The sequence below is a fragment of the Desmodus rotundus genome, chromosome 10 (genome assembly GCF_022682495.2).
Source record: "Desmodus rotundus isolate HL8 chromosome 10, HLdesRot8A.1, whole genome shotgun sequence".
NCBI lineage: Eukaryota > Metazoa > Chordata > Mammalia > Chiroptera > Phyllostomidae > Desmodus > Desmodus rotundus.
The window spans coordinates 40,336,239-40,363,315 of record NC_071396.1 but is presented as its reverse complement, the minus strand read 5'-3'; the positions used below and the strand labels follow the sequence as shown (position 1 = coordinate 40,363,315).

The 27,077-nt window shown below is 45.1% G+C and overlaps 1 protein-coding gene across 1 annotated transcript in view; it reads left to right on the top strand.

Moving 5' to 3' along the window:
- ADAMTS19 (ADAM metallopeptidase with thrombospondin type 1 motif 19) overlaps positions 1 to 27,077 on the top strand; it is a 217,927-nt gene that overhangs the window by 176,643 nt on the left and 14,207 nt on the right. Inside the window, exons 18-21 of the mRNA XM_053912338.1 lie at positions 2,731 to 2,884; positions 14,089 to 14,224; positions 18,349 to 18,553; positions 20,951 to 21,103. Coding sequence (XP_053768313.1) covers positions 2,731 to 2,884; positions 14,089 to 14,224; positions 18,349 to 18,553; positions 20,951 to 21,103 — 648 coding nt within the window. The remainder of the gene's footprint in view (positions 1 to 2,730; positions 2,885 to 14,088; positions 14,225 to 18,348; positions 18,554 to 20,950; positions 21,104 to 27,077) is intronic.

Below are 27,077 nucleotides of genomic sequence, written 5' to 3'. Positions count from 1 at the left end.
CAGCAGCTTGGACAGCCTGGAAGACGTGGGTAAGTTCCTAGAAACACAAAATCTTCCAAAATGGCATCAAGAAGAAACAGAATCTGAATAAACCGATAACAGCTGGTGAAATTGAAGCCGTAATCCAAAAGCTCCCAGCAAACAGAAGTCCTGGACCGGATGGCTTCACAGGTGAATTTTATAAACATTCAAAAAGAGCTGACACCTATTCTTCTCAAACTAAACTATTCCAAAAGATTCAAGAGGAGGGAAGACTCCCAAGCTCACTTTATGAGGCCAGCAGGATCCTGATTCCGAAACCAGATAAAGACACTACAAAGGAAGAGACTCATAGGCCAATAACCCTGACAAACATAGATGCTGAAATCGCCAACAAAATAGTAGCAAACCAGGTCCAGCAATACATTAAAAAGAATATACGCCACGATCAAGTGGGGCTTATTCGGGTGATGCAAGGTTGGTACAATACCCACAAATCAAGGAATGTGATTCACCTCGTAAACCACACGATTGTATCAGGAGGTGCAGAAAAAGCACTTGCTAAAATCTAGCACCCATTGACGATAAAACCCCTCAGCAAGGTGGGAATAGAGGGTTCCTACCTTAATCATAATGGCCATGCACGGCAAACCACAGCAAACGTCGTACTCAATGGGCAAGAACTACAGGCATGTCCTTTAAGATCAGGGACAAGACAAGGATGTCTGCTTTCACCGCTCTCCAACACAGTCCTGGAAGTCCTAGCCACAGCAATCGGACAAGAAGAAGGAAAAAGAGGCATCCAAATTGGAAAGGAAGAAATAAAACCATCATTATCTGCAGAGAACATGATACTGTACGTAGAGAACCCTAAGGAGTCCACCAAGACAGTACCAGAACTGATCAATGAATTCAGTAAAGTAGCAGGACGCATAATAAATGTCCAGAGGTCAGTTGCATGTCTATACACCAATAACAAGCCATCAGAAAGAGAAACTAAGAAAACAATCCCGTTGGCAATTGCTTCAAAAAGAATAAAATACCTAGGAGTAAATTTAACCAAGAATGTAAAAGACCTGTACTTGAAAAATTATAAGACACTGAAGCAAGGAATTGAAGAAGATACAAGTAAGTGGAAGCACATACCGTGTTCACGGACAGGAATCATTAAAATGTCCACACTACCCAAAGTAATCTACAGATTCAATGCAATTCCTATCCAGATACCAATGGCACATTTCACAGAGTTAGAACAAATAGTCTAAAAATTTATATGGAACCACAAGAGACTCCAAACAGCCTCAGCAGTCTTGAGAAAGAAGAACAAAGTTGGAGGGATCATGCTACCTGATATTAAACTATACTACAAGGCCATGGTAATCAAAACAGCCCAGGACTGGCATAAAAACAGGCAGATAGATCAACAGAACAGAATAGAGAGCCCAGAAATAAGCCCATGCCTTTATGGCCAATTAATCTTTGACAAGGCACAAACACAATGGGGTAAAGACAGTCTATTAACATGCTATTGGAAAAATTGGACAGATACGTGCAAAAAAAAAAAAATGAAATCAGACTATCTTCTTACACCATACATGAGAATAAACTCAAAATGGATTCAAGACTTAAATGTTAGACTCGTAAGTCTAAAAAGCCTTGAAGAAAACACAGGCAGTAAATTCTCAGACACTGTCATAGCAACATTTGTTTTGATACATGTTCTCAGGCATTAGAAACAAACAAGAAATACACAAATAGGACTACGTGGAACTAAAAAGCTTTTTCACAGCAAAGGAAACCATCAACAAAATGAAAAGACAACCCACTGAGTGGGAGAACATAAGGAGTGTCAACAACGGCTGGACTTTTTCCGGACAGACTCAGACGTTTTTCTGAGTCACGACATTGTATAGACGGCTTCTATAAACCCCCAGACTCACAGGAGTGATGGATCCCCTGGAGTTGTCCGACATATTTTGTGCAAATGTATTTATAAAGAAACATGTTTACTCTTTCTTTTTTTTAATGAGTATATTTCAGGTATGTTTCTTCATTTAAAATATGTGTGATTGCCCATGACTAGTTTTGAGCCCGGAACAGGATACTGGGGAGAACAAATCTGACAACGCCCCTGCCTACGTCCAGGGTGGCCCCAAACTCAGGCATTCTCACGTTTTTGGCATCTTTATAGTTCACATGTGTGCACATAATTGTGCCGTTATTAAGTTAATGTTTTGACAAAATTCAAAATTAACTGTAAGTGTACACAGAGTGAAATTCTTGTCTTCTAGCTGGCTTTGAAGTTCTCCGCCCTTATGGAATAAAGGGAATTCCAGAGTCTTCTGGCCTCTTCCCCTGCTAATACGGGGACTTTCTGGTCATTTTCTATTTGATAGGAATTGAAAGGCTACATTTGATACGAACACGTGGGTTACAGCTTGATGTTAGAGAGGGTACACACTCAAGTCCATCGACTTGAAAGCAAATGGTCTGGTATCTCTGACCTCATTCAAGTCGTCTTTTCTTCGCGATGCCTTTAGCTCAGGGTAAGTGTGGAACGTCTACCTTTTCAGAAGTAGGACATTTACAACACTGAAGCAATAATGTCACATTTTGACTGTTTATTAAAGGAGCGTGTGCACCCTGCAATGAGCACGTTAGGCTACCCAGCATCCTTAGTTTTATGCTTCACGTTGGGTGTGCTCTCCTCTGACCCCAATACCTTCATCACTTTAATGTATTACGTTGTAGGTGCTGTTGTTTCAAGACCAGACTTACGGCCTTCACTATGAATACACGGTCCCCTCAGACCCCCCGGCCGAGAATCAGAGCGCTAAAGCCCCCGAGCCGCTCTTCCTGTGGACACACACGGGCTGGGAGGACTGCGACGCCACGTGTGGAGGAGGTAAGAGATGGTCTCATGTGTATCCTTCCAAACCAGTCCTTGTTTTCGGACTGACTATCGATCATTAACACTGCAAATTCCAAACTCTACAAAGAATTGGAAACTCAACGTTTTTGTGGCACGTTTAGTGGCTAAATACCTCAACTATTCAAGACTTGCACTTGTACCTTGTGTATCAGCAGCGGTATTTCCGGCATTTCCATTCTCGAGCTTATTGCCATTTAGCAAATTTCCAACTGCTACGTAGTAACACAGGCCCTCTGAAGCTTAAAGGAAACATTGTACTGAATTCTACAAAAGTATATGTTATCAATACAACATAAACTGGTCAGCACAAAGAGGCGGAACGTCAATTTTGTTTCCTAGGCAAAGAGACGACTACTGCACATAACTTAAATTTGCACAGGAGGAGTTGCCGAGAGCGCAGGCAGAGACTGGCACCTGAAGGGGAATGTTTGGGGGACAGGGAAACAGCAAACATGCACATAAATAATTAACGTAGAATCAAGTTGCGATAAGTACTCTGGGTGAATATTCCAGAGAGGGAAATAAGTAGGGCCTGCGAAGATGGGAGGGGACCAGTGCAGAACCTGGTAGTCAGAAAAGGCCTTAGCGAGCTTACACTGATTTCAGTGTCTGGTACGGATGGGCGCCACCTACCGGGGTGTCTGGGGCAAAGAGTTCCAAGTGAAAGCCCAAGGCAGCAGTGGAGGCAGGAGGAATGCTAGCGCGGCCTCCCCGTGCTCGGGCTGGTGTGAGATGCCACTGGAGGGTTTGAATACAGGAGTGACTTATTCTGGCTAACGTTTTTAGCAATTATCTCTGTTTCTGGGCTGAGAGTAGATAGAATGAAGGAAAAGGGTAAAAGCAGAGAGATCAGTGAGGCGGTTATTGCAATGATCCGAGAAAGAGATGACAGTAGTTTGACCACGACGGTGACAATGGGGGCAGGGGAAGTGGTCCAGTTCTGTGTGTGTTTTGAAAGTAGAGCTAATAGAGTATGTTGGTGGACTAGACGTGGACCATGAGAGAGAGATGTCGAGGATGACTGAGGGTTTTGGCCGAGTGACTGGCAGGGGCAAGTCGCCACTGACTTCCATAACAAAGCCCGTGGCGTAGTGCAACTGAGAGAGTTTGATTTTCAAAACAGCTCTGAGATGCCTATTGGACTTCTAAGCACGATGTCGCGTACGCAGGTGGATGTGTAGGTGTGGGGTATAGGAGAGAAGGCCGGGCTAGAGATCTACAGTACGGGGTCTGTCTGGATGAAGTCCAGCCATTGTTAATACAGCGAGAATGGTCTGTGAGACATCGATGTCACCTGGCAACCAAGGACAGTGGACTGGAATGCGCATGTGTGAACAATGACGACTTCACTGTGCTAGTCCGTGGGGGCGGTAGATGCCCTTGAGTGAGCATGTGCACTGTGTGGCCATCACATTCAAAATGACTGAGCAAGCAGAGCAATGAATCTGCATCAAATTTGGCATTAAGCTTGAACATTCCTCCTCAGAAACTATTTGGGTGATGCAGAGGGCCGCAGCTCCGGGCAACTGGTGATCAGCAGCTTCATGATGATGACTTGCCCGCTCATGCATCACGTCTTGTGCAGGGTTTTTTGGCAAAACATCAAATCACCCAGGTGGCTCAGCCCCTCTACAATCCACACTTGATGGCCTGTGGCTTCTGACTTTTCCCCAAACTAAAATCACCTTTGAAAGGGAAGAGATTTCAGACCATCGATGAGATTCAGGAAAATATAATGGGGCAGCTGATGGTGACTGGGAGAACTGTGTGAGGTCCCAAGGTGCCCACTTTGAAGGGGACTGAGGCATCACTGTGCTATGTACAATGTTTCTCGCCTCTTACATCTTCAGTAAATGTCTCTATTTTTCATATTACATGGCTGGATACCTTCTGGACAGCCCTTGTATATGGGTGACATTTTTAAATGCTATGACTAAGTGAAGTCACCTAAGGAGTGAGTGAAGAGAGAGAAGCTGTTAGAGGACTGAGCTCTGGGACCCTGTATCATCTCGAGTTCAGCGAGATGAGGAGGAGCAGCAGAGCAGGTGAAAGCGGGGAGCCGACGACAGAGGAGAAAGGCAGGCAGGTGGGAATGCTTTCCTGTACGGCCAGCGAGAAAGTGTTATAGGAAGAACAGAATGGTGGACTGTGTCAGAGCTGCTAGAAAGTCAAAAATAACGTGGCTTTGGGTGGTACACACAACGCAATATGCAAATGAAGTGTTGCAGAATTATATACTTGAAACCTACACAGTTTTATTAACCAATGTCACCCACCCCAATAAATGTAATTTAAGAAAATGAAAAAAGTGGACTGAGAATTGACTCTTATGTCTAAATATATGTATTATATTTTCAAATACATTGTATGTATTATATTTGAAGCTAACAGGTCAGTGATGACCCTATCAAAATCAATTTTCGTTAAGTATTTGACTCAGAAGACGCAGTGGAGTGGATTCGAGAGAAATAGCCTGCAGTGAATGGGGGGAAGGACGCGGGCAACTCAGGAGACGTCGCTGAAAGAAGAAAACAGATGAATGTGGCAGCCACTGGAGGGGAATAGGAGCTGAAGCGTTTGTTGTTGTTTTGAACAGGGGGAATACCACAGGATTGCTTGCCAGGGTGCGTTTTCGGGAATAGACAGAACACTAGTGATGCAAATGAAGGTGGAGTGGTACCCCTGAGTAGGCAAGATGCAATGGAGTGGAGCAGGTGGCGTGAGGTAGAGATACAGACAGCCCTTCACCGGTAACGGGAGAAAAGACAGTACAGTGTGTGTGAACTTATGGTGGAGCTCTCCCGGTCGCATCAGTTTTACCGATAAAAGCCCCTCGCAGAGAGGGAAGGTGGAAAAGAGATGTTGGAATTTTGAAAGGAGATCACTTCAGAGAACGAGAGGACGAATGGACAGGCACATGGACTTTAATTGCAGGGTAGCGCCGGTGAGCGGTCCACATCAAGTTAACGGTCATGAGCTTAGTTTGATGCCAACCATTATAATGCGTGCTACCTCCGGCTGGGGACCGCCTGCCGAAGCACCTGTGCGGTAGGGTCGGGAATTGCTGGGGGAGTATAATTAAAAGAAAGGAGACTATGGTTGACCTGAGGTTGTTTATAAGGAGTTGGAAGGTGGTTGGCCATGGGATTGAGTTGCATAAGGAAGAGAGGAAAGGCATGAGGGGCAGGAAAGACAGAGAGAAGGAGGTGGGATTGATGGATCATAGGACCTAGTGGGGCTACAGAACTTTTAGAGCCAAGGTATTAAAGGCCCAGGGCTGGAAATCCAGGAGATAATAGCCGAAGATAGTGCTGAGATTGTGGAGGGGCTCTAGTGATTGGTGAGGACGAGGCCAGGGGAGCTACTGGCCCAAAGGGAAAGGTAAGTTCTCGAGGAAGGGGACAGGACCGGGAACCGAAGGGCCTCGGTGTCAGAAGACTCACTCAGATCGATATCGTGATTACAAAACTTGTGCTAGGAGCAGTGTTAGAAAATATAACGCTAATGCAATGGCTGAAATCTTAAAGAAAGGGAGTGGCCCAGAGGTTGAAGTTTGATGTCACCAAGAAGGGGACTGGGTGGCAGAGTCTGGAGACAGAGGAGGACGAGAGGGGCGATGGGCCGCTAGTGGCTGTGAGGAGCAGGGACACCCACGCTGCCCTCACATCAGAGGTACCGAGGACGAGCAAGAAAATGGCCACCCACTGGGGGTGTAGGGGAAGAAAGAAAGGGTCCTCAAGGGAGAGAAAGAAATATGCAGGAAACACCCAGAGGTGCAGAGGGCAGGGGAACAGCTGTTGTCAGAGCTCTCAGGGCCCTGGGTGCTCGTCTGGCTCCTGAGCAGGTGCCCTCTGGCCTCACCAGAGCAAAGGCCACGTTTGGGTCCGGGAAGGAGGTGATGTCCCAGAACACACTTCGCCCCCAAGGACACAGAGTCATTACAACAAAGGGATTTCAAATCGGTCTTGCAATTTAGAAAAGATGATCAGTCCCACTTGCCACAATACAATTGCCTTCGTCCACGTGTCTCCCAGGGCCTTGATTTGCCATGTGACTTGGGACCCTCTGACCTCCTGCCCCTCCTGCTGACACCCCCATGTCCACCCGAAGGCCTGCTCCCTGCTCCCCCCTCTCTTCACTGCTGCCAGGGCCCATGCCACTCACAGGGTTCCGCTTCACATCCTCTTGCCAAATAAAAAACAAAAATGCAAGTAGAACAACGAGCATATTTGAAATGCAAGTCTATACGCTTAGAATTTTCCGTGCTCTGTAACTTGGGTAAGAGCGAGCAGCGCCATCCGCCATCCACCATCCGAGGGCAGGCTGCGGGCAGGGAGGGGAGTGATGAAAGGCGGTGGTTTGTGTCAGAGCCTTGAAGGACAGTCCCGACCTCTGTTTACGTTGGAAACTCCAGGCAGGGAACTGTTTGCCCAGTCACTTTGTTATTCTTGATTTTTTTCCTTTCTTTTGTAATTGTGTCTAAGGAAAGCTGCGTCAGAAGAAAACCTTCCCGAGCGTGTCAGTCTCCGGTTCAAGCAAATTATCAGGGTTACATTTTTTTCTAAAAAGAACGTTAATTACAACTTGGAACCTATTTTGCCAATTTCCAAACCTTCAGAAATAGAGGTTTACTCTAAGTTCTTTTTGCTTCAGAGTCAGGAGTGCTTTCCGATATTTTTAAGCGTAACTTCTAAGTTATGAGCATGAGAAGATTGAAGGGGAGACAGGGTGAGGGACTTCCCACCTGGGGAGGAGCCGGGATGAGAGCCAGGGTTCTTGAGGTCCAGGCTCCTTCCCCTTCAACACATACTTTCTTCAAGAGCAGCTTAGAAGCTAAACGTGGTTTCCACACAACAGGGCATGTTCCTTAGAGATTAGATAGATTTCCTTTGGATTCAAAGCAATGTCTCCTTTTATTCTGTTAAAGTCAGACAGAAAGGGATGAGAACCATATGATTTCATTCATGCGGGATAGCCTCAAAACAACGCAGCAGGTAAAAAACAGCACAAACAAACAGAATCTCATAGACGCAGAGAACAGTGTGGTGGTTACTGGAGGGAAAGGGGGGAGTTGAAGAGGGTCAGGGGGGTCAAAGAGGGGGAAGAACGCAGATTTGACTGGGGGGGTGGCAAACACAAGGCAATGTACAGAAGCTGTATTGCAGAGCTGTGCATTTGAAACTTACAGAGTCTTATTCACCCATGTCACCCCAATAAACCTAATTAAGAATAAAGTGAACATTTAAAAAGAACTTAGATATGTTCTTATTTTGATTTCAAATGGCTTCTTTCGTAAAGCAGTCCTAATTATACGCAGCCGCGATGCAGTCCGTGCTCGGCTGGACCTTCGCTCTCCAATCTGTTCCGCTGTGTTCAGTCAACGGCTTTCGAATATCCTCGACCATGTTAATAGGGCACATAGTCATTTCCGTGCCAAAATATCTCTGGGCTTTTGGCAATTATTTCCCTTTGCAGTTCATAAATAAAGTGGATGGACAGGATTGCAGGAATCTCATCATTTCTGACTTCACACTGTCGACTTTATAGCCAGAAAAAGCTTTGTAATCTTTCAGCATATTCATGAATTAAATGAGAGTAAGTTCAAAGCACAGAATATTGGAAACAGATTCCTGCAAAATTTATCTCCAACAGAAAAGAGAAAAAATAGCACTATTCTACTTCACAGAAAAATATTAAGCAAATAAAGTATCACAAGGCGGTATAAAATATCATCGTTTGACATAAGGTATTTTCTGAATTCTATTGTAAGGCATTAGATTGCCAGCAGTAAGTGGGGGAAAAAGAAATTTTTAAAAAGATACCTTCGTGTCAGGTAGCTAAATTTTTTATTCTACATCATCATCAAAGTTTACATCAGCATTTTCAACTATGTTTTGAGATGTTAATCTCATAAAGTTAATTTATTATGCTTGTTAGAATCCGTTCTAATAAGATCTGGAAAGCCTAAGATATACAATCCCTTCTCTTAGGAGGGGTGTTATTTTAGATGTATCTGGTGGATGCTGATGGTCTCGAGGAAATGCTTCCAACAGTCTAGAACACACACACGTTTCATAACCATCTTTCCAACTTCACGTGGTAATTCTAGGAAAATTTGAATGGATGTATTATTTGGGATTTTAGTATTGGCCATTGAAATCAGTCCTTTGACTTTCAAACAGCTTAAAATGTACTTGTGAAATAAATGTTTACTATGCGTTAGTGTTCTAAAATATCTTTAAAATCTTGGAAGGAGTGTTTTAAGTTTATTTTGGCACCGCAAGGTGTGGATCAGATAAAGTTCTCTCTGAAACAGAAGACCTGTTGACGTGACCTGGGTCCTCTAAGGCGCTCGAGGTGCATCGTTACTGATACCCGAGCGCTGGGTGTGGAGTCTGCATGTCACACGCCGCCTACAGTTACTGCACCACGCCAGGGTGTCTTGTGTCCAGTGGGTAAATTAATGAAATGAAACCTGGAAGGAGAACCCCAGCATTCAATAACCTCTTTTGAAATAAATCAAGAGTTAAACAGGCTTTTAGGAAGCCTAAATAGATACAATTTAAAGGGGGAAAACATGAGCCAACATTCCACATGCTTCACACTGGTCCAAATCCTACTAGCTAACAACTCGGCGTGCTGTTGGCCGTGTGCCGTGACATCCTAGAGGCAGCGTTGCGCGTCCCGGCCAGATTCGAAGGAGCATCCAAGCTTTGGGTCCAAGTTCAGGAAGCATCTCAGAATACAAACGCCTGTACGTTTTCAAAGGTGCACTTTGTTCTTCTGCTTTAGAGGCACTGTGCGTGTCGCAGAATAAACGTCACTAGGCCAAAAAAGAAGCCAAGATATATTTTCTCTTGGCATTATTTTATTTCAATAAAATTAATACAATTTTGTGTCCTGCTTTCTTAAATTAGTAGGACCATTTTTATGTTAACATAAACTCTTTATAAACTTGAATTTTAATACCTAAATGATAACCCCTTAACTGGATTTGGTATGGATAACTGTTCCCCATAATTTGTCATTCCTTTGCTGATGATTTTCACCATTTTAGGGTGAATGTCTTTGTACAGAAAACACTTCGGGCTTGAATTATGTGCTTACCCGTCACTCCCTGATGCCTTTTCCAACACGGACAGTGCACTCACTGTTGCCGAGTGGTCCAAAGATGGGTGCCTTCTGCTTCTAGAGGATTCACCACCCACGTGGCGGGGGTCAGATGAAAGCACCATCGCTACACCGAGTGAGAGGCGGAGACGCAAAAAGCCCTCCAGGAGTGTGCACAGGTGCAAAGGCACTGGGATTGGGTGAGAACATTTCTCACCCAATGAATATTTCTGGAATATTTCTTACTAGGACGCAAAATAGGAGCATCTAGCGAGGAGAAATGATCTGACCGCAAAGTTGAAAGAAGGAAGTTCATGAAGGTCCCTTAGTGCCATGCTAGCAGTCAGGTCACATGAACTTGAAGGTTATGAGATCTCATTTAAATATTTGGGCATGGAAATGACAAAATCAGTTTGGATTATATATTGGGTGTGATGCACTATAAAAATAAAAACTTTTTCATTAAAAAAACAAAATAGTCATTTTACTATTAAGCCTGAACCCTGAGAAAAAAATATTTTATAGAAATGTAAAAAAAAAAAAAAAAGGCTGGGAAGTAAATGACCTGACGTGATCTTGGCAGTTGTTCAACTTTAAAATGTATGCTTAGAAAATAACCAGCAGTTTATGTATCCCTAAGACGTACTCAGAGGGAAGGGCTTTGTCCCTCATTAAAGTGTGTTTACTTCTGGCTCACTTGCTGCCCATTGTTAGGTCAGAAATAAATACATAAATACATAAATAAACAAAATTTTAAAGGAAATTTAGGCCCTGGCTGGTGTAGCTCAGTAGATTCAGCACGGGCTGCGAACCAAAGGGTCGCCAGTTTGATTCCCAGTGAGGACACATGCCTGGTGTGTGGTCCAGGTCCCCAGTGGAGGCCATGAGAGAGACAACCACACATCGATGTTTCTCTCCCTCTTTCTCCCTCTCTTCCCCTCCCTAAAAATAAATAAATAAAATCTAAAAAGAAAACAGAAAAGAAATTTAGGAGGCCAAATGAATATATACACATACATATATGCATATAAAGAGTCTCCATCTTATAAAGTTCCACAATTTTATTTTATTTTTGATTTAATCTTCATTGTATCTTTCCATTACCACTCAGCCCCCTTATGTGCCCCTCCCCCAGCAATCACCACCCTGTTGTCCATGTCGGTGAGTCCTTTTGCCTTTGCCAGTGACACGGAGAGAGCTTCCGTTGTGAGCATCGGACTCATGATGAACTCACTCCTGAGGGCGTGGTTTTGTGTTTATGATGCAAGCTCCAGAAAGATGATGTGCCTGGGGAGAATATAGTTTTATTAAGAACACCCATTGCAGAGGTTAAATACAGAGCACAGGAAAAGGAACTAGCTTACCTCCGAGCCGGGGGAAGAAGGGACACAATGTAGAATCTGTCCGGTGTTTGTCAAATGGCCTCAGAAAACTAAGAGTCGCTACGTAAAAATTACCTTACACGTTCTGATTTTGCCCATACTTGGTAACGAAACAAATGCAGAATGCTTATTTTATTTTATGCGTAACTCTGTTCCAAACATCGACACCGATTTCCCCAACGCTGGCGTAACGGGAATGACCCGGAGGTGAAGTGCTTGCTGCGGAGCGAGCCGGCAGCTGCTCAGGGCGCAGGCAGAAGGCCAGTTACTTCGCTTTCTGTGCGTCCCTAGGTTCCTTCCGCAGGCTGGATGCATTACAAATACTGCTATTAAATGCTAGGGTGGAAACTTCCTGTGTTGGCTGGGACAGAAAAATATATAAAAGAAAAAAAATCAAACAATAACATTTCCATATGGCTTTATGATCTTAGTTGTATTTTTATAGGCATGAAGTGTCTGTAGCTCAGCGATACATTTTTTTCCCTGATTCTATTGTTTTTGTTCAATAAAAATTTTTTAAAATTAGAACTAAGGTTCTCCTATGTGCCAAAAACTTGGTGCTGTGAGCTTCCTTGCTCCATTGTGGAAATGTCCCAATTCATACTCACACGCGTTCGAGCTTTCTTTGAGCCCCGCTGAGGCGCTCCCTGAAATGTTGCTGATAGCTTCATCCCTTATGATATACCCACACTGATACTTGAAAGATTTTTTCCACTAGCTCAGTAGGCTAGCTCTGGGCTGGCATAACTAAGGTTAGATACAATATTTTCTGAGGAAAGGAAGAAAATGCAGTATAATCAGCCCTGAGTTATTTATTCCGTGGGTACAGGTATGCTCAGCAAAAGCCTTCTTGACCGGGGGTGGGGGTGGGGGGTGGTTATCTTTTTATGTTGTAGTTGACAAAAAGCCGTTATTCTAATGGGTTTGGGCAACGACGTCTGTGCTGCCAAGGAGTGTCTTATGACTATGAAGGCTTTAAATTAGACTTGGAAGCCAGCAGAAATCTTTCATAAATATAATATTTTTAATCCTGCTTTTAGCTTGGCATCATTGGAATGTGGAAACGATGCTTCTGTAGGGGAGCACTGGACCAAGTGGGCACGATATCTGTGCGATGTGTGCGTCAGGCCCTAGAGAGACACTGGAGCGTTGGAAATTTGGAGAACTTGACGAGAAATGGCTCCCACATTCTTACCTTTAGATAACTCCTACCTTGTGGGGCCAGTTTTCTCTGGGGGGAAAAATGAGCATAAGAAGTCGTTTTTGCTTCTAGAGCAGTCTGTTTGGAGATTACGTGACGCTGGTGGGTTCTGAACACCTATGAGACTAAGTCTAGTGGACTGCCCATGCCGGAAGATGAACTGAAGACCTGTGGTCTCGGATCCATGGTGTGCCCTCACCACAGACACACTGTTAGTTACCCCGCGAGTGTGCGTGCTGGTGTAGTCGTGTTTGTGCACTACGGGTTGTCACGGGCTCTGCTCAGTGCTGTTGAGAGGGAAATCGAGGGAAGATCCAGGACCTACTCTACCAATTCTGCCTTGTTCTTGGCCACTCCGTTATCTCTTCCCATCCCCCATTTAAGTCCGCATAAAGGATACTCAAAAAGTATTAAAATCTCCCTCTCTCTCTTCACTCCCTTTTTCCCCTTCCCTGATGCCAGCCTTCCCTCCCTGTTAACTGAGTGACAGAGTGGCCTGTCTGCCACCAGTCCCGGCTGTCCTGTTCGGCATGACCAGCGCCAACACTCCAAGCCCCCTGATTGCTCCTGCGAGGCCGTCACGAGAACCTAACTGTTGGGCCTTTGAAGAGTGTGACTCAGGGGACTCGAGATTTTTTTCTTAATCCTTCGTGATCCATCTGGCTTTAAAATTGTTGGCTGATTTCATTCCTTTATAATGTCAAGAACAAGTGAGAATCCTAAATCCTATAGAGATATTTGGACTTTTGTAGAGAAACAGAATGAGCACAGCTTAGGTGGACTTTTTGGATATAAGGTGAAGTAAAGGCATCGCCCAGTAGGTGAGCTTCCGGCAGAGGCACAAATCACGGTTTTACCTCCTATTGTCGGCTTCCCCACGCCAGAGAGTACAAAAGCCAGTTTTCTGAAGTCTGGAGAACGATGGCAAGGGCCCCATGGCCACTCTTAGAGAGCATGACAATCATTAGGGGGTGAGGATGTCTAGAATTCGTGGGGTCTTTATCAGAGGTGATTAGAATAAAAGGTCCGAGCCACACTCCGTGACCTAGCGCAGAGCGCTGATGGTATACAACACGGGAAAAGGGGGAGTACATCCTTACATGCCTTACACAGGCGTGTTTATGTGCTTTCATAAAGGCACATAGGTGTTATACAAATACACCTTTCCACCACTCGGTGCTAAAGATGGCATACCCATTACAAATCTTTAATAAAGATTTAATAATACAAATATCTTGTCATCTTACAATCCCTTCATACCATAAAACTTGCCATTTAATTTCTAACGAGGAGAAAAACTACCATTCATCTTCCTTAAGCCTAGAGATGCGTTTTCTTATGTAAATAATCTCATCTTCATTGATCTAACCTACAATTTGTTTAAAATAGCTCCGAAAACTACAACAAGCCTGGGAACACCTCCCAGATCCATTCGATAAAAGTCTGTAGTAACATTTCCTTATCTGCTTCTTTGCTCTTTTCAGGAGAAAGGAAGACAACGGTGTCTTGCACGAAAATCATGAACAAAAATATCAGCATCGTGGACAACAAGAAGTGCAGACACTTAACGAAGCCAGAGCCACAGATTCGCAAGTGCAACGAGCAGCCGTGCCAGACCAGGTAGCCCGGTCCCGCCGCTTGCCCAGGCACCGTGTGCCCATTACACCGCTGGCCTTTAAAACACGGAATATTACCAGAATCACATATTCTTAAAAGCAGTTCAAGGGATCTGCACCAAAATGTAAGGTTTCCAGTATGCAAGGTCGCGAAAGACAGCCGACCGGAGCTTCGAGGCCAGGATTTATTTTACCCTGACTTCGAGCTCTCTGCAGGGTGCAAACAACCGCTAACTGCAGTGAGGAAAAGTCATTACAATTGCGGGGTCAGCTACTGGTCACCGCTTCAAAAATCTGGTTATCGGGTTGAATGCAGCTATTCATTCCTGAATTCCTCATAATGGTGTGTCGGAACCTGCCTGGGGCGATGTAAACCAAAGCAGGGCTGGCCAGGACCTAGTCCCCTGCTCGGTCACGGCACCGGTCCCCAGCTGGACCCTCACTTCCTCTCCCAGAGTTCCCCAGCTGCCCGACTCTGATCTCTGATCACCAGATTCCTGCCCCGGGTCTTAGTTACTGGATCCTTGGTCGCTTTGGTCCCTTGTGACTCCCCCAAGGAGCTTAGGCAAGAAAACGGGCAAGGAACTCCCGAGCAGCGGGAAGTGGCGTAGAAAGAAGCGATGCCTTAGTAGCTGGCAGGGATGGGTGAGTGGACCTTAGTGTGATTTGGGAGCAGGCAGCAGCCAGGCTATCGGGAGCCGTCTCCTGAAAGTCCACGCACTTTCATATAAAACGACGTGGGGCCTGAGTGGGACGAAGCCCCAGGGTCAAAAGTCTGACAAAAAGAGTGGGAGGTTCCTCTAGAATGGGAAGACAGGGACTTTTATTCTGTCCTGACAGAGAACCGTTGAGGCTCAGAGAGTCAGCGTGTAGTTGTGAGTTTGTAGGGAATCAAACAGAGAACTGGTCCCTCTCACCATAATTTCTGCAGTGCAGTTGGTGAATTTACACATCCTACAACATGGATATGTAGAGAATTTTAGCTTTGTAGGATTCTTAACGCATATAATCTTCGTGACCCTCCACCGCATTGAGGAAGTGTGTGCAGGGGTAAGGGTGGAGGACCAGTGTTGCCTAGCAACTCTGTTTAGGCTTCTCGTCAATAATCTCTTTGGGAATTAGTGTCAGGCGGGCTGCTGCTCAGTTCTGGTTTGCTTATCCCCACCCCTGCCTTACCCCTTTCTGAGGCCGCACTGCTCCCTGAGCTCCCTCGATTTCTGCCCATCGCAAACCTCGCTTATCAAGCCCTGCAGATCTGGCTCGCACTGTGTCAATGAGACCGTAAAAGAATTCCGAGACTCCTTCCTTCCCCCACAGAGCTCGCTCTGCTGCAGATGCTGTGTATGGAAGGCGTCAGAAGCTGGTTGTCGGCCTTTCCTATCCCTAGCATTCACCCTCTGACAACCCCACACCTCTTGCAGGAGCAAGTACGTCTCTAAGGACGGGACGAAGGAGTGTAATGTCAGAGGGTGCGCAAGACAGACGTGCGTTTATTGTACTTTCAGTAATGCCGTGCGCCTGCCGGGAACATGCTTTTCAGCCAGACTGAAGAGGTATTAAGTAGGTGAACCATAAGTAGGTCCGCCAGTAAAGCAAAGCCAATGAAGCTTTTTTATAAGGCAGAGTAACAACAGCAAAGGCAACATAAAGAATTGTTGTTACAGTCCTCCCATCCGAGTCTGACCAGGCCGACCCTGCTGAACTTCCGAGATCGGACAAGACTGGGTGCGATCAGGGTGACGTGGCCGCAGACGTGTTACCCACAGTCCTCTCTGGGTCGTTTGCATTCCGTGCTGGACAGATTTCGGAGGGAAGTGTTGGGCCTTTGTCCCGGCAGTTAAAGAACCTGGGTCCTTCTTGTTGTTATTATTCCTAAGAATTGCCTTTCTCTTTATTTCTTTTTAATAGATATAGCATTTCTATTTAAATGCTATTTAAAAATACCATTTTCAAAACGCTATTTATCTTGCATTAAATAATTTATTAAAATATTTCAAAACACCATTTGTTTTATATACCGAGTAACTTTCCCGTTTGGATGAAGGAGTGCAGGCCCCCTCTGCTTTCTCAGGAATCTTGAGCAAGCTGGTTGGAGGACAAGAGTGTATTTGTCACTTTCTAACTCGGTCAGCGAAGGAGCAGAGGGCACAACGCACACCATTTGTGGTTCATTCACCGACTGTGGCTATTTTGCGGGAAAATGACTCGATAATGACCAGGTGAAATGAACAGTTTTAAAAGCCCCATTTCTGGGTGAGGGATTTTTGTGGCTAGAGACTGGAAGCCTCTTCATTAGAAGCCGTATTTTTCTTCTCTTGGGAACGGAGGCAGTACAATTTGCACCGTCAAAAAGCGATGTCGCCAAGGTTAACCAAACTATGGGAAAGTGAGAAGAATGGACCTGGGCGACTCTTTGGGGTCCTCACAGGAAAGCGTTCCAAGGCTTCCCGATACCGCACCACCGTTGTTTCTCCTGCCTCTTCTGCTGCCCCACCCCAGTAAGAAACATTTTGGTTTCCACTCACATTTATTGACGGTGTCACTGAATGGTCTGGTGGAGCCCTGTTTGCCAAATGTAAAATGTACTGAGGTCCTGGTAACGAGCTTTGCAAGAAAGAACCTTAGAGATAAGGACGTGGGATCACTTGGAATTAGATGGATTCTAAAATGAGATGTTCTCTCTCGTTACCTTTTATGCAATCTCTTTTTGAACAGTGTTCACAAGGAGTAGAAAAAGCAACTTTTTATCATTATTCTAAGGATCCCTAACATGGATTTTATTTTAAAAAATGAGATTCCATAAAATTGGAAGTGCCTCTTGTTTCAAGTGTCCTGGATTCCATAGCGGGGGAGAAAAAGGGACACAGAAGGATTTTGGTTGTTGTGCTTGTAGACTGGGTATCCTTGCGCAGAAAGATGAGGCAGAAACTGAGGGGACTGGCTAATCAATACTTTCTTTAGGAAAAGCCTACCGGGAGTCTCAAAGGGAGTGGTAAGCCCGCGTCACTCTTAGCAGGACAGCAGACAAGAATCTCGCTAGAGGGGATCCTGGAGTCCAGATGTTACCGTGGGTTGTTTTGGGTTTTGGGGTTTTTTTCTTTTCAGAAACAGAAGCAAAGAATCTCTTAGAATTAAAACATTGTGCAGATGAGAAAACTAGGCTGTTAGAGGATGTAACATCTCTTTGTCTCATTGTTAAGAATATATGGGCTTAGTACATTTGGAAGAGTTGAGGCCGTTTCTATACAACAGGGAGAAACGTAAATTCCATTTCAAGAAATGTTTGATGTGCAAAGCTATTGTACGGAAGGCGTCACGGAGGCAAAGAAGAATAAGGCGCCATGACGAGATCACTTACTCATCAGCAAAAGGCAGTCCCATTCTGTAGGTAGCCTTTGAGCCCCTGCACTTCCCCAGAGAATAACTTGTAAGCATCGTGTGAGTGCCACAGGCCAGGTGACAGAGGGCCAAGGGGACACAGTCCCTGTGGGTTGGATGGCAGAAGCCCTTCTAGGCGGAAGGGCCTTGGAGCTGGCTGCCAAGGACCTCAGCAGCGGACGTTCCAGAAACAAATGCCCCCAGGTGGAGAGCGTTTCGGGGGCAGGCTGAGCATATGGCTTATTCTCTGAACACGTGGGCGGCGAAGCTGCCGAGATGGAGGAGTGAGTATCCACCATTTACGAGTGTGCTGCAATGCAGATGGAATATACCACGTCCTGAGTAGCTGTCGTATGGCGGCCCAGCGAACCTTTCACAGAGAGAATGTAGAAACCACGCAGCTGTTAAGCACTGTTTTAAGACCGTGCACGGCCAGTAAGGAACTGAGAGTTCGGCTCCGGCCTCTGCCGGCCCTGCTCCGTGCGTACACAGGTTGGTGCAAACGGTTCAGTGGGGGGCTCAGACCCCACCAGAAGGGTGTCCCAGTAATGGGAAGTGCAGAGAGGGCTTTATCGGCAGGAATGGGGCAAATACCAGATTTCATGAGCCACTTCTCTGGCACAGGCCTTGGCTCCTCCCTGAGATAAGTGTGGAGAGCCGGGTAGATCGGAGTCGGTGGGGGAGATCCCAGCTCATTGGAAACAGTTAGCGCTCTGTTCATTCGTCCCGTGCCTCTCGCTTTGCTCGCAGGTGGATGATGACGGAGTGGACCCCGTGTTCGCGGACGTGTGGGAAGGGGATGCAGAGCAGACAAGTGGCGTGTACCCAGCAACTGAGCAACGGGACCCTGACCAGGGCCCGGGAGAGGGACTGCGCCGGGCCCAAGCCCGCGGCTGCGCAGCGCTGCGAGGGCCAGGACTGCATGACCGTGTGGGAGGCGGGCGTGTGGTCTGAGGTACGCACACGCCCCGCTTCCTGTCATTGTCGTTTACCTTTCCTGACCCTGGGCTCCTTCAAGTTCGCGTCGCATCCTGATCGGAATCTCCGTGCACGACAGTTGATGCTTTTCAATGTGGTCTGGTGATTCTGCTGATAGTAAAAGATACACTCATTATAAATAATTTCAAAAATAGGAAAAAACAAAGATATATTTACTCTTTGTTTCATAAATACTGCAACATAATCAAGAGCATATGTTGTACACATTTTAGAATCCTGCTTTTTCATTTACGTGCCAGAAGTAAACTGTTAAGGAGGCACATGTGAACATGCACATTTGCCTCCTTATATAACCCTGAGCATTTACAAGGGAAAGCAGAAGAATCATTTAACAATCACTTTGTGATCCGGGGTTGTGTTTCTAGTTCACAGTTAGTATATTGTTTACGTTTAATCACCGATGCGAGAAATTCAGTTTTGTCTTTTATCGTATAGCTCAGAGGCATTAGTTACTCACGTCCTGCCTAAGTGGGAAAGCTGGGACTTGAACCCAGTGCCCCACTCACCTGCTAGCTTGTAGCGTGTGGCGTGCAGGTGTGTTCCGTGCCAAACGGCTGCTTTATTTTCTGTTACCATGGTGCATATTGTTACATAATAATAAATCCCAGCCATCGTATTTCCTGGCTGCCCTGAAGCACATTAGGTGAGTATGCGGGAGTGTGCACACAGGCACACACACACATTGACATACTCACACAAGCGTGCAAAGGCAAATGCACACACTTACCCAGAGTGAAATCACCTGTGTGCTTAATTTCGGAATATTAGATAGGATACGAACAGGACAGACAGAAAATGCGAGGCTGCAGTTAGGAACCATTCTTTGGGAAATGAGGAAGGATAAAGGAGCTCAGATAATAGCGTGGGTGACTACTTTCCAGGGAGCCCAGTCCCCTTAAAGCACGAGCAAATAGCGTGACTTTCTGTTGTCTTATTTCCCGAGCTGCCCCTTGCCGTTTAATGGATTCTTCTTCATGTGTGACGTGCACTTTTGAGGATGAATGCGATATCTGATTTTACATCAAAGTGAATCGATTCAATCTGGAGAGAAGATTCACAGAAATATCAGAGAAACGAAAATACCTCACCTCCGGCCTAACCATAACGTTTTGCAAAGTAGTCAGGAGTAAACAGTCAGAAATATTCTCCTCTACAGATTTTTGGCACCAGCTTGAAAAATGATATGTCTCAATGCAATATGCCAATCAAAAAACATCTCTCTTATTTTGAGTTCATTTAAAAACAGATTTTGTGGATCAGGGTTAATTTCAACTGCAAAGAATAAAAACATAAATATTAAAATGCCAAATCCTATGTGTAGTCTACTTTGAAGCTCACCATGTTCAAACACAACCCATAAGTGAGGAGATAATTCCTCACTTGTGCAAAATGTAGTGTGTTGAAGATACCGTCAGTTCCATGCTCAAGGGTCCAGGAACACGGGTGCTGGAAGTCGCTTGCTTATTCCTACGCTGTGTCCTTGCCAGTGTTCACCTGCCCTCTTTCTCTAGACCCTTCTGAGTCACAAATATAAGCTGGAGCTTCACGTCTGCCATAGCTCTCATTCCCCTCTACGCTCCTGGGGTCCCTCCAGGGCCATTTCGGTCCCTGTGTCCAGGTCAGGGACATGCACCTTTGTAACCCTAGGAAGCGTCATGCACATCCCCTCACAGAAAGCGCAGCTGTAAGAGGGGGCAGGCTGCTCCTGAGACATCGGTGCCCGTGTGCTTCCCATCGGGTCACCGGGGTCACTAAGCACCCGCTGTTTATCATGCGGATTAAACTATCTGTGAGCCAAACCGTATTTCAATCCTTGCAGCCTTGCGTTTAGAACGATGATTTCTAGGAACATATAATTATGTAAAGATGCTCTTTATTTTGGCTAAGATTTTCTCTGTTTTAGCTGTAGGAACAGTTTGTGAGAAACAACAATCTGTAGGAAATTCTTGTTTTTCACAACATTTCTTAAGGCTAAAACAGAGTAAGTCTTGGCAAAATAACAGAATTAATTTTCTTACGTGAGTCTGTGTAAAAATTTGAGGTCAGTCATGCGCAGTATTTACATTTTGATCATTGCATTCTGTTCGTCTTTCACCAGTGGCCCCCGCGCCATATTCCTCCCTGTAACATCGTCCTGTGTTCCGAAGGCCTTTTACCTCCGGCGCTGCGCCCTAAGCTACGCCTGGCCTCCGACAGGGAGCGCTGCCTTATTCCCTATGCTTCTGCCTGGCCTTTCTGTGGGTGATAGGCTTATGAGAGATGAGAAGAACCAACACTTGAGATAAGTTCATCATTTGTCCGTATCTCCTGATCGCTGACCTTCCCCGTACTGTCTGATGGTACTGTCTTCCAGTGCTCCGTCAAGTGTGGCAAAGGGGTCCGTCACCGGACCGTGAGGTGCACCAACCCTAGGAAGAAGTGCGTCCTCTCCACCAGGCCCAGGGAGGCGGAGGGCTGTGAGGATTACTCGAAATGCTACGTGTGGCGGATGGGCGACTGGTCCAAGGTGAGCATCGTTCTGTTCAGTCTCGGTATCAGGTTTCAGTGATGTCCGCACGGCCCTGCGTGCCGAACCCACACGGGCAGGAGTGTAGGAGGGATGGAAAGTGGAGGTAAAGATTGTGGGTGGTGGAGTATCGTATCCCTGGGTTCGAATCCTGCCTGCCTATCCATAGTCGTGAGCTCTCGAAACTGTTTCAAAGATTAAGATGTATAGATGTTTAAAGATTAAACATTGAAATATTAAAGATTAAACTGTTTAAAGATTAAAGATAAAATGTATAAAGCAATTAACACCATTTTGTCACAAAGAAAGCTCTCGAAAATACTTTTATTGTGGTTTTGTCACTAGGTTTTGTGATACAATTCTTTGTGAGAATATTTTGCATAAAACTTATCAAGCACTATCAGGTAAGTCGACTGTACTTGAACAACAATAAAAAAAGTTAAAAAGAGAAAAAATATAAAAGCATCAGCAGAACCAATCAAAGGGATTCCCATCATAATAGGTAAAAGTCATTCTTCCTCCCGTCAATATTTGGGAAGTGATGTTTTTGTGTAAAGAAGTGGGAAGGGGTGGAATTCTCGAAGCCTTGCAGTGAAATCAACGCACTTGGTAGCTGAACAGTAAGTTTACTACCGTGGTTGTAGAGACGTTTATTTAACATTTACGAATGAAGGAGATAGTCTCATATAGAGATGGCTATACTCAGTCTGCAAAGTGTTAATAAATACCCATGGTCTGAGATAAAATTCTGATCCTGTCTAGGTGGAAACAGCTCTCAACTACCAGTTTGCAAAAAGTGTAAATATCAATGCAAGGACCCCTGTGCCTGGCCACATTTCGCTGTAACATAATATACTTATTGTCAGGGGACCATACTTTTATTTACTGTAGAAATAAAAATAACGTGGTGGTACCGGGGCGAGGTGGGGAGTGTGGTAGGTCTTCGTAAGTAACACCGGGGGACCTTCTGAAAGAAACGTTTTCGTTGAATTGTACACTGTGCTTCGCCAGCTTGCCCAATGTTGCCCCCCACGAAACCCCTGACCTTTAAAGTCTATTTTCTTGTGATTAGCCATGCCCTTCCTCCCTAACAGAAGTCTGCTTATTAACATGGCATCTGAGTTCTCAGTAAACTGTACTCTCTTCCCACTACTTAGAACATTCAGAGCTCACGTTGGAACTCTCAAAGGGGGCATTTGTAAACAATGTGAATCAATCCCTGGCCACAGAACTGGGAAATACTCAGCCCAGTCCACGCAGCTTTTAATTGATGAACCACGTAAGGAAATATCAGACTTCAGAATAAACAACTTCGAGGTGAAAGAAAACTCCAAATCAACCACAGATTTTTTTTATTACATTCAAGGCTTAAGTTTCCCAAGTTCTAAGAGAGAGAGATACAATAGGATGATGCAGAAAGACGATGGTTTGGTTCCATTGTGTAGAGGACCAAATTGGTTCAGCCGCTGAATTCCTTTGTGTCTTTGTTTCCATGTGAGTGAAACGAGGAAAACAGACATCAGTGTTGCTTTCACGCTGCCTGTATAGATTAACTCTTCGTTCAGCACTGAAGGCATAAAACGGGATGAGAAAATGACGCGCTAGTTGGAGAGGTATGGGGAGCGTCACCTGTTGCTCACTTTCAGTTGTGAGAACTCTGCGGTGGTTTATTTTGGCTAGTGGAATTCTGGGTATTTTCCTTAAGCGATTCGGCACTAAGGAAAAGTTTAAAAACCACTAGAATATATGAGCTACACTCTTCTGATTTTATTAGTAGAATATTCTGGGTGATAAATGTTGTTAACCCTGTTAACTACAAAAAAACAAATGTGTAATTGCAAAATACAGGGATCCAGGTGTTACTGTAATTTATGACACAGAATTAACTGTCGGCTCCTCCAGTGCAGCAAACAGAAATAGGGCTGGCAAATCCCTTCTCACGACAGATGCTGCGGATTGAAATGTGCCTCTTACGTGCCTCTTAAGCAAAATGAAAATTAACTGGGGAGATTACAGAAAACATTAATTTTGGTTTTTCATGGTAAACCTGGGAAAATATCTTTTAAATTTCACCGCAGTTGCATGTAGGAATTTTTAAATGTGCGTGGACTGAATTACTGTAAGCCGACGTTGTTGTGTTACGATATTGCTGCCCGGCTAGAACACGGAGGTTGTGAAGGAAGCGATGGACGGGCACAGTCAGTACTCATCGTGACTCCGTGACATCCCATCTCGGTTTGTTGGGCTGTTTGCTTCTTTGTTTGCTTCTTTAGAGGATCCCATATGTTGCATGTCTTCGCCGTCTACGAATCTAAGTCTGCTCTTTGCCCAACACCATTTCCTCCTCCGTTTGTACCTGCGGCCTCAGCAGAACAGATGCCAGCTGTGACATGATGAGAGCTAGGGGCTCCCACTGGACTTTGCCTCCTTCGCTCCTCCTGCTTTTGCTCCTGAGACATCGCTGTCGTGTCCCAAAATAATTACAGAGCACAAGAATAATGCCGAGATATTTCCATTGCAGCGATTAAAATGTTAACGGACAGAGGCGGCATCGATCTCTCATTCTAACCAGCTATGACCCCGGGGCCAGAACAGCTCCAATGTGTGTACAGTTGTGAGCGGATTCCCGTGCTGCTCTGAGGCCGATTAATCTGCTAGTTTCACTCAAATTCTAGCCCGTTTAAGCTGCTGACAAACCTAAGTGCACTTAAAATTAAGCCCTGCGTTCTCTAATTCGGAATGTTCGACGCTCTGTCCATAAAGCCTAGCTCTAAAACGCCCCTTCTCCCTCAGGGGTGTTACCAGGGAATCAGTCAAAGGACAGGCAGACCCCCAGGGTCCCCACTGTCCAAGCCTGGTTGACCACGGTGATGCTGGCCACACAGAGGCCCCCAAGAACACGGCTTTTACGTCACACGGCGTTCACGGCGTCTGTGTCAGGCTGTGTACTTTGCAGCCTTCGTGATTTGGTGGTTTTGCGTAACAAGTGGGAAAATTGCTCTCTGCTTCAGAGGAAAAAACATATAGATCCAGGCCTACTCAAAGAGGAAAAAATCTCCTGTCATAAAATCATGAGCCCCGATTTCTAAGTACATGGGATGCAGCCTTTGTTTCGGTGCTCATGCTTGTTTCGTTGAGACTGGAAGGCTGGCAGAGATGGGGCACGGTGTCGTCGCTCTGCTCTGGCGAGGGTTACCCGCGGACACAGTCAGAGGCCCCACGGGGACCGTGTCCCTGATACGGACATGGCTTTAGGGTCCTTCCTGGGGGAGAGGCGCGTAACTCATGCGTTCTCTGCCGGTGTAAATCCGTATTTGCTCAGTGAGCCGTCCTGAGTACGGAATGTGGCTTTGACAATAACGTCGTCTCTCAGGGTTAATGAAACGCCATCTTTTCTGCCCAACCTTGGCCTTTCTGACTTCACTTGAACTTCTACAACTTCTTGTTTTCATTGGTGAAAGCCAGGAGAGGAGCCAATGAAAGAGTGTTGTTTTGTTTACCTACTAAACAGCTCAGTCCCTCCTGAAGCTTTTCAGGGTTGACTTTTCCATGCAGTACTAGCAAGTGGTTTATACTTTCTCAGGTGAGTTGTAATGAGAACAAGGCACCTTGGGATGGCGCCGAACTGTGGTTTATTCTTAGAATCGATTCCTAGACTACAATTTGGATTTAATGTAGCCCTTTAAAATTCTGGGAAATGAATAGTTTTGGCTACCTATCAAATTATGGCATGATGAGTAGATTTTTGGAGATTATGAGTCTTTTTGTGATGCTATAATTCAAAATACCGCTGACAGAAAAATCATTTTGGATGACTTGATTATACGGATAGTAAGGTCTACCTTTGTTTAGAAGCACTATATGTGAAGCTCACAGTAGAATACGGCCATCTCTAACTTCTGCTACAAAGGGACACCACAACTGTATGCAGTATATTCAGTTGAATAGAAGAGGAATCCCCAAACTAAGTTAGTTCTTCCTAATGAATAAGGGAAACAGAACAGACCGGATGCATACTTCCTCATTATAAAAACTGCAGGTAAGCCAATAGGAATTCTGCTTATTCTAAGATCATTCTCTGAGGGAAGATTTTCTAGTTCTACGTAGTTACACATCTCAAGGTGGGGTTTACAATAATTTTTTGCATTTTTTTTCTGAAAACAGTGTTGTGGCTGAAACTCAAAATAAAACACATTGATGGTTAATAATTTATTTTTGTAGCTATGAAAGACCTGCATCTACCTGGGTTATTTCTAGTAAAGGAAACAATTTTCTTACCGTACATACGGCAGAAGTTATGGACACCCACCTGGAGTATCACATTGTCCTAGGACCCTGGAATAACTATGGGAAAATAACCGGGCCTCTTCCTTAGTACTTATCCTGTAATTTTTTAAAAAGAAGCTCAAAAATAGAATTTTAAGTTAAGTGAATTATGCCAGACCTTCCTTTAGGGGGGCTGTGCATATCCCACTTCCAGTGTTGTCACAACGGGAAGGGGCAAAATCAAAGAAACAGCAATTCCACGGAAGATTCCTCACTGACATACTTAAAATAAGTCTGCAAAGACAAACAGAAGATTTATCACCCTGTCACGCCTTTATTCAGGTTGGCCAACAGTCAATGCAAGTGGCTCGGTTTGCACCTCTTCATGTATCCCTAAAAAAAAAATAATTCTTCCAGCTCTTCATCTTTGTCATAGTAGATCCACAGAGGGACAGATCGTGCGAATTTGAAGCTCTGGAGAAGTTAATGGGCGGTAACAAGCTGCCCCCAGATCTCACAGGGTCCTTGGCTTACTGATATGATTTCTATTTTCTACACAGAAGCTTGTCACTCCTTAAAATTCACAGTGACAGTAGTAACTCTGACATCGAGTTGGTAAGCAATTGTGGATAATCAAAGGGGACATTTCTTTCCACTGAAGGAGAAGTCAGTGAATCGGATAACGCTGCATTTTCAAGGACCCGTCTCCGCAGCCTCGTGCTTCTGCAGTAAGTCAAAAGGCATGAGAAGAACCAGACCCAAAAACCCGAAAGGAGGGGCTTCTTGTTGCCCCATGACAGGCTAGTTTCTTGGGACTACAGACTCTTACACGTCCTGACTGACCCCATGCTGGCAGGTACCCCTCCAATTAAAATGACCTTGCAGGAGGTCCCAGAATGCACCTGAGGATAGGCGTAGCTTGCTGGTTTTAATACAAGTAAAACTGAGCAGGTTCTTACAGGCTAGCAGGGGGGAGCTCAGTCAGTTGTTAGAAGGATTTCCCATTCAAATGTAAAGAAAGAATGAGCAGCGACAGCAAAGAGCCAAATTACATGCCCCACGGAGAATGTGAAAATAGGACGTTGTAAGTGTTGGCTGAAACTAGAGAATCAGACAGGGAATACAGCGGGAACTGCCGTAACGCAGAAAATATATTGTCAAGTAGATGCGCTAGTAAAACCTGTCATTGCTGGAGACCTGAATGTCAGCGCTCCCGTAACACTGAATCCATAATAGTCTAGGAACCCTTGAGACCTGCACTCCCCAGATCGTGTTCCACCGAAGATGTTCCCTGTGTGTGGTCTCCCAGCGTGAGAAACGCCGCTGTCGAGCGATGACGGGCAGATACTGTCTGCTGTTATCGGGCTTTTCGGGCCCTCTGACAGCCTCCCGTGCTTGGGAAGTCTCAAAAAGAGAGAATAACATTTCCCTTTTCCTTTTACCAAAGGTCACTTCTAAAGAGCATGGAGCTAGTTAGTAATTTAGTGTAATACACTAACGTTATCCATCATCTAGAAAAGGATTCCTGGGATGAGCTCTCATTCCCAGGCAGAATTATTTTCTTTTTAAAAAGATGATTTTTCAGTTACAGAATTACTTTCTGATTATGTCTACAAGTCTACTGATATTTGGAAAAATACCAGTTTATCATTTTTATAATTGTAAATAATCTCAGAAGACAAGAACATTTGAGCAGCAACCCCATAAG